Source organism: Ylistrum balloti, unplaced genomic scaffold (assembly GCF_031769215.1).
Source record: "Ylistrum balloti isolate Yb309-2 unplaced genomic scaffold, AGI_CSIRO_Ybal_v1 Utg371460, whole genome shotgun sequence".
NCBI classification, from domain to species: domain Eukaryota; kingdom Metazoa; phylum Mollusca; class Bivalvia; order Pectinida; family Pectinidae; genus Ylistrum; species Ylistrum balloti.
Window position 1 is genome coordinate 33,778 of NW_026782762.1, and position 8,979 is coordinate 42,756.

At 42.7% G+C, this 8,979-nt stretch overlaps 1 protein-coding gene across 1 annotated transcript; it reads right to left on the minus strand.

Annotated features, from left to right (window-relative positions):
• Positions 1-7,233: 7,233 nt before the first annotated feature.
• Positions 7,234-8,268, minus strand: LOC132562593 (uncharacterized). Its single transcript, XM_060227344.1, has one exon. The coding sequence runs from the start codon at positions 8,266-8,268 to the stop codon at positions 7,234-7,236; it is 1,035 nt and encodes a 344-aa protein (XP_060083327.1).
• Between the last annotated feature and the right edge of the window lie 711 nt (positions 8,269-8,979).

Below are 8,979 nucleotides of genomic sequence, written 5' to 3' on the forward strand. Positions count from 1 at the left end.
AGTCGATTACCACCTCCACAATCATACTTTGTAGGAGATCCAGTCGATTATCACCTCCACAATCATACTTTGTAGGAGATCCAGTCGATTACCACCTCCATGATCATACTTTGTAGGAGATCCAGTCGATTACCACCTCCACAATCATACTTTGTAGGAGATCCAGTCGATTACCACCTCCACAATCATACTTTGTAGGAGATCCAGTCGATTACCACCTCCACAATCATACTTTGTAGGAGATCCAGTCGATTACCACCTCCACAATCATACTTTGTAGGAGATCCAGTCGATTACCACCTCCACAATCATACTTTGTAGGAGATCCAGTCGATTATCACCTCCACAATCATACTTTGTAGGAGATCCAGTCGATTATCACCTCCACAATCATACTTTGTAGGAGATCCAGTCGATTATCACCTCCACAATCATACTTTGTAGGAGATCCAGTCGATTATCACCTCCACAATCATACTTTGTAGGAGATCCAGTCGATTACCACCTCCACAATCATACTTTGTAGGAGATCCAGTCGATTATCACCTCCACAATCATACTTTGTAGGAGATCCAGTCGATTATCACCTCCACAATCATACTTTGTAGGAGATCCAGTCGATTATCACCTCCACAATCATACTTTGTAGGAGATCCAGTCGATTACCACCTCCACAATCATACTTTGTAGGAGATCCAGTCGATTACCACCTCCACAATCATACTTTGTAGGAGATCCAGTCGATTACCACCTCCACAATCATACTTTGTAGGAGATCCAGTCGATTACCACCTCCACAATCATACTTTGTAGGAGATCCAGTCGATTATCACCTCCACAATCATACTTTGTAGGAGATCCAGTCGATTATCACCTCCACAATCATACTTTGTAGGAGATCCAGTCGATTATCACCTCCACAATCATACTTTGTAGGAGATCCAGTCGATTATCACCTCCACAATCATACTTTGTAGGAGATCCAGTCGATTATCACCTCCACAATCATACTTTGTAGGAGATCCAGTCGATTACCACCTCCACAATCATACTTTGTAGGAGATCCAGTCGATTACCACCTCCACAATCATACTTTGTAGGAGATCCAGTCGATTACCACCTCCACAGTCATACTTTGTAGGAGATCCAGTCGATTACCACCTCCACAATCATACTTTGTAGGAGATCCAGTCGATTACCACCTCCACAATCATACTTTGTAGGAGATCCAGTCGATTATCACCTCCACAATCATACTTTGTAGGAGATCCAGTCGATTATCACCTCCACAATCATACTTTGTAGGAGATCCAGTCGATTATCACCTCCACAATCATACTTTGTAGGAGATCCAGTCGATTATCACCTCCACAATCATACTTTGTAGGAGATCCAGTCGATTATCACCTCCACTATCATACTTTGTAGGAGATCCAGTCGATTACCACCTCCACAATCATACTTTGTAGGAGATCCAGTCGATTATCACCTCCACAATCATACTTTGTAGGAGATCCAGTCGATTATCACCTCCACGGTCATACTTTTTAGGAGATCCAGTCGATTACCACCTCCACAATCATACTTTGTAGGAGATCCAGTCGATTACCACCTCCACAATCATACTTTGTAGGAGATCCAGTCGATTATCACCTCCACAATCATACTTTGTAGGAGATCCAGTCGATTATCACCTCCACAATCATACTTTGTAGGAGATCCAGTCGATTATCACCTCCACAATCATACTTTGTAGGAGATCCACTCGATTACCACCTCCACAGTCATACTTTGTAGGAGATCCAGTCGATTATCACCTCCACAATCATACTTTGTAGGAGATCCAGTCGATTATCACCTCCACAATCATACTTTGTAGGAGATCCAGTCGATTATCACCTCCACAATCATACTTTGTAGGAGATCCAGTCGATTATCACCTCCACATCATACTCCAGTCGATTATCACCTCCACAATCATACTTTGTAGGAGATCCAGTCGATTATCACCTCCACAATCATACTTTGTAGGAGATCCAGTCGATTATCACCTCCACAATCATACTTTGTAGGAGATCCAGTCGATTACCACCTCCACAATCATACTTTGTAGGAGATCCAGTCGATTACCACCTCCACAATCATACTTTGTAGGAGATCCAGTCGATTATCACCTCCACAATCATACTTTGTAGGAGATCCAGTCGATTATCACCTCCACAATCATACTTTGTAGGAGATCCAGTCGATTATCACCTCCACAATCATACTTTGTAGGAGATCCAGTCGATTATCACCTCCACAATCATACTTTGTAGGAGATCCAGTCGATTATCACCTCCACAATCATACTTTGTAGGAGATCCAGTCGATTACCACCTCCACAATCATACTTTGTAGGAGATCCAGTCGATTACCACCTCCACAATCATACTTTGTAGGAGATCCAGTCGATTACCACCTCCACAATCATACTTTGTAGGAGATCCAGTCGATTATCACCTCCACAATCATACTAGGAGATCCAGTCGATTACCACCTCCACAATCATACTTTGTAGGAGATCCAGTCGATTATCACCTCCACAATCATACTTTGTAGGAGATCCAGTCGATTATCACCTCCACAATCATACTTTGTAGGAGATCCAGTCGATTACCACCTCCACAATCATACTTTGTAGGAGATCCAGTCGATTATCACCTCCACAATCATACTTTGTAGGAGTTCAAGTCGATTTTCACCTCCACAATCATGCTTTGTAGGAGATCCAGTCGATTATCACCTCCACAGTCATACTTTGTAGGAGATCCAGTCGATTACCACCTCCACACTTTGTAGGAGATCCATTCGATCACCTCCTCCACAATCATACTTTGTAGGAGATCCAGTCGATTATCACCTCCACAATCATACTTTGTAGGAGATCCAGTCGATTATCACCTCCACAATCATACTTTGTAGGAGATCCAGTCGATTATCACCTCCACAATCATACTTTGTAGGAGATCCAGTCGATTACCACCTCCACAATCATACTTTGTAGGAGATCCAGTCGATTATCACCTCCACAATCATACTTTGTAGGAGATCCAGTCGATTATCACCTCCACAATCATACTTTGTAGGAGATCCAGTCGATTACCACCTCCACAATCATACTTTGTAGGAGATCCAGTCGATTACCACCTCCACAATCATACTTTGTAGGAGATCCAGTCGATTATCACCTCCACAATCATACTTTGTAGGAGATCCAGTCGATTATCACCTCCACAATCATACTTTGTAGGAGATCCAGTCGATTATCACCTCCACAATCATACTTTGTAGGAGATCCAGTCGATTATCACCTCCACAATCATACTTTGTAGGAGATCCAGTCGATTATCACCTCCACAATCATACTTTGTAGGAGATCCAGTCGATTACCACCTCCACAATCATACTTTGTAGGAGATCCAGTCGATTATCACCTTCACAATCATACTTTGTAGGAGATCTAGTCGATTACCACCTCCACAATCATACTTTGTAGAAGATCCAGTCGATTACCACCTCCACAATCATACTTTGTAGGAGATCCAGTCGATTATCACCTCCACAATCATACTTTGTAGGAGATCCAGTCGATTATCACCTCCACAATCATACTTTGTAGGAGATCCAGTCGATTATCACCTCCACAATCATACTTTGTAGGAGATCCAGTCGATTATCACCTCCACAATCATACTTTGTAGGAGATCCAGTCGATTACCACCTCCACAATCATACTTTGTAGGAGATCCAGTCGATTACCACCTCCACAATCATACTTTGTAGGAGATCCAGTCGATTATCACCTCCACAATCATACTTTGTAGGAGATCCAGTCGATTATCACCTCCACAATCATACTTTGTAGGAGATCCAGTCGATTACCACCTCCACAATCATACTTTGTAGGAGATCCAGTCGATTATCACCTCCACAATCATACTTTGTAGGAGATCCAGTCGATTATCACCTCCACAATCATACTTTGTAGGAGATCCAGTCGATTATCACCTCCACAATCATACTTTGTAGGAGATCCAGTCGATTATCACCTCCACAATCATACTTTGTAGGAGATCCAGTCGATTATCACCTCCACAATCATACTTTGTAGGAGATCCAGTCGATTACCACCTCCACAATCATACTTTGTAGGAGATCCAGTCGATTACCACCTCCACAATCATACTTTGTAGGAGATCCAGTCGATTATCACCTCCACAATCATACTTTGTAGGAGATCCAGTCGATTATCACCTCCACAATCATACTTTGTAGGAGATCCAGTCGATTATCACCTCCACGGTCATACTTTGTAGGAGATCCAGTCGATTATCACCTCCACGGTCATACTTTGTAGGAGATCCAGTCGATTACCACCTCCACAATCATACTTTGTAGGAGATCCAGTCGATTATCACCTCCACAATCATACTTTGTAGGAGATCCAGTCGATTACCACCTCCACAATCATACTTTGTAGGAGATCCAGTCGATTATCACCTCCACAATCATACTTTGTAGGAGATCCAGTCGATTATCACCTCCACAGTCATACTTTGTAGGAGTTCAAGTCGATTATCACCTCCACAATCATACTTTGTAGGAGATCCAGTCGATTATCACCTCCACAATCATACTTTGTAGGAGATCCAGTCGATTATCACCTCCACAATCATACTTTGTAGGAGATCCAGTCGATTATCACCTCCACAATCATACTTTGTAGGAGATCCAGTCGATTATCACCTCCACGGTCATACTTTGTAGGAGATCCAGTCGATTACCACCTCCACAATCATACTTTGTAGGAGATCCAGTCGATTACCACCTCCACAATCATACTTTGTAGGAGATCCAGTCGATTATCACCTCCACAATCATACTTTGTAGGAGATCCAGTCGATTATCACCTCCACAATCATACTTTGTAGGAGATCCAGTCGATTACCACCTCCACAATCATACTTTGTAGGAGATCCAGTCGATTACCACCTCCACAATCATACTTTGTAGGAGATCCAGTCGATTATCACCTCCACAATCATACTTTGTAGGAGATCCAGTCGATTACCACCTCCACAATCATACTTTGTAGGAGATCCAGTCGATTATCACCTCCACAATCATACTTTGTAGGAGATCCAGTCGATTATCACCTCCACAATCATACTTTGTAGGAGATCCAGTCGATTACCACCTCCACAATCATACTTTGTAGGAGATCCAGTCGATTATCACCTCCACAATCATACTTTGTAGGAGATCCAGTCGATTATCACCTCCACAATCATACTTTGTAGGAGATCCAGTCGATTATCACCTCCACAATCATACTTTGTAGGAGATCCAGTCGATTATCACCTCCACAATCATACTTTGTAGGAGATCCAGTCGATTATCACCTCCACAATCATACTTTGTAGGAGATCCAGTCGATTACCACCTCCACAATCATACTTTGTAGAGATCCAGTCGATTATCCCCACCACAGTCATACTTTGTAGGAGATCCAGTCGATTACCACCTCCACAATCATACTTTGTAGGAGATCCAGTCGATTACCACCTCCACAATCATACTTTGTAGGAGATCCAGTCGATTATCACCTCCACGGTCATACTTTGTAGGAGATCCAGTCGATTATCACCTCCACGGTCATACTTTGTAGGAGATCCAGTCGATTATCACCTCCACAATCATACTTTGTAGGAGATCCAGTCGATTATCACCTCCACGGTCATACTTTGTAGGAGATCCAGTCGATTATCACCTCCACGGTCATACTTTGTAGGAGATCCAGTCGATTATCACCTCCACGGTCATACTTTGTAGGAGATCCAGTCGATTACCACCTCCACAGTCATACTTTGTAGGAGATCCAGTCGATTATCACCTCCACGGTCATACTTTGTAGGAGATCCAGTCGATTATCACCTCCACGGTCATACTTTGTACTGCAATGCCCTTCCGTATGACACACTGAATGTCTTCAAGTCTGGTGTGCCACGGTTCTGAAGCCTCGTGTTTTCATCCTTCTTTTAACTCATATATTTTAACCTTTCGTCGTTCCTACGCCATACCTACACACACTTTATAGCAGAATCATCAATGTGGGGGGCTATCATCGGGCAGAAGCAAAAGTACAAGTTAACAGATGATAACTATTAATAAATTGACGTATTCAATGAAAAATTCATGAAATCTGTGGGTTTTTTTTATTTGATAAAAAACTAGCCGGGATCCTCAACGTAACATAAGGGTACAGATACAAAACTATTTATATATTTGCTGCTAAATACATATTCTGCTGTTATCATCATACCATCAATTAGTTGACAAGATCGAGAGCCGTGGCACGGCATCTGTACGGAACCGTGATTTTTGTCGACTATTTGATCCACTCTACAGTGTACATAAGCGGTTAACCTATTGCTAATCAAGGTTAAAAACTTGCTACTTCAGGAAACAGTAGTCGATAAGTTTCTGGTGTTTTCAAGTATGGATCTACGGTTCCTTATTTCAAACTACAACTTCGGCATCGTGAAGTTATCGACTGTATGTTCCCCGGTGCATTAACAACTAACCTTGAATAATCCAGTATATGCAATGCATTATACTACATAAGGGAAAAGCACTCGATAAGTTCCGAGTGTTTTCAATAGTTAATCGTAGATTTGAATTGCCATGTGGTATAGAAACTTCGCAATGCTGTCTCCTTCAAACACAACAAAATACACGAGCAGACAACTTGTATTGAAATTTAAAAAAAAAACGGTATATTTGGCTAGTTAACGTTACAGAATATCCTCATGTGGTCAGATCATTTAATCATGATGTACTCCGGTCAGTTGTTGTATGGTCGCTACGTCATAAAACATCGGTCATCATTTACATTTTAAGTGACATATTCAATATTTCGCAGTAAGTCAATATAAAAATAAGTGTACACACCACTAAAACCCCCAATTATTTCAAAGCATAAAAAAAACCGCACACGGGACTGGCACTTTCAATATGAATAGTCAGAGAACAGAAAAGTTGATGGAATTAATTGTATATGGTCCTCATTGTTCTAGGACTCTTCAGCTACAACAGGGGTCTGAAGTATCGTTATCAAAGATAAAATGGATGACGGGAAACTGCAATACATTGCTACTCCGGAAATAAGTACGATTTCTTAAAACACATGAGTCAACTATGGTTTCTGGCTGGTGGATTGTATAGTCCCACAACCATCACCTTGGGTTGGGTGGATAGTCCCACAACCATCACCTTGGGTTGGGAGGATAGTCCCACAACCATCACCTTGGGTTGGGTGGATAGTCCCACAACCATCACCTTGGGTTGGGAGGATAGTCCCACAACCATCACCTTGGGTTGGGTGGATAGTCCCACAACCATCACCTTGGGTTGGGTGGATAGTCCCACAACCATCACCTTGGGTTGGGTAGATTGATCCACAGCCATCACCATGGGTTGGGTAGATTGATCCACAGCCATCACCATGGGTTGGGTAGATTGATCCACAGCCATCACTATGGGTTGGGTAGATTGATCCACAACCATCACCATGGGTTGGGTAGATTGATCCACAACCATCACCATGGGCTGGGTAGATTGATCCACAGCCATTACTATGGGTTGGGTAGATTGATCCACAACCATCACCATGGGTTGGGTAGATTGATCCAAAGCCATCACCATGGGTTGGGTAGATTGATCCACAACCATCACCATGGGTTGGGTAGATTGATCCACAGCCATCACTATGGGTTGGGTAGATTGATCCACAACCATCACCATGGGTTGGGTAGATTGATCCACAACCATCACCATGGGTTGGGTAGATTGATCCACAGCCATCACTATGGGTTGGGTAGATTGATCCACAACCATCACCATGGGTTGGGTAGATTGATCCACAACCATCACCATGGGTTGGGTAGATTGATCCACAGCCATCACTATGGGTTGGGTAGATTGATCAACAACCATCACCATGGGTTGGGTAGATTGATCCACAGCCATCACCATGGGTTGGGTAGATTGATCCACAACCATCACCATGGGTTGGGTAGATTGATCCACAGCCATCACCATGGGTTGGGTAGATTGATCCACAACCATCACCATGGGTTGGGTAGATTGATCCACAACCATCACCATGGGTTGGGTAGATTGATCCACAGCCATCACCATGGGTTGGGTAGATTGATCCACAGCCATCACACTATGGGTTGGGTAGATTGATCCACAGCCATCACCATGGGTTGGGTAGATTGATCCACAGCCATCACCATGGGTTGGGTAGATTGATCCACAACCATCACCATGGGTTGGGTAGATTGATCCACAACCATCACCATGGGTTGGGTAGATTGATCCACAGCCATCACTATGGGTTGGGTAGATTGATCCACAACCATCACCATGGGTTGGGTAGATTGATCCACAACCATCACCATGGGTTGGGTAGATTGATCCACAGCCATCACTGTGGGTTGGGTAGATTGATCCACAACCATCACCATGGGTTGGGTAGATTGATCCACAGCCATCACCATGGGTTGGGTAGATTGATCCACAGCCATCACTATGGGTTGGGTAGATTGATCCACAGCCATCACCTTGGGTTATTTGGATACTCACAGAGTGATGTACTTGAATGATTTAAAAGTTTGGTATATATGATAAGCTCAGTGTTTCAAAGAAGTTACTTGCGTTTTTCTAAAGATACAATTTAGAAATCAATATCGATAAGAGGCAAGATCGATACTGAAATTGCTATTTCATCCCGTAATTATGTCAAGGAAGAAATGGTCGTGCTTGAGTATGCTAATTCACAGTATGTTATTTTACTTTTGTTTCATAGGAATTTTTGACGGATCTGCTATATTTCTTTTTTTCAATGACTAAATAGTTGTGTATTGCTCACCC

What these genes read in the sequence shown, in the direction of transcription:
- LOC132562593 (XM_060227344.1), bottom strand. Translation starts at nt 8,268, where the DNA reads ATGGCTGTGGATCAATCTACCCAACCCATGGTGATGGCTGTGGATCAA.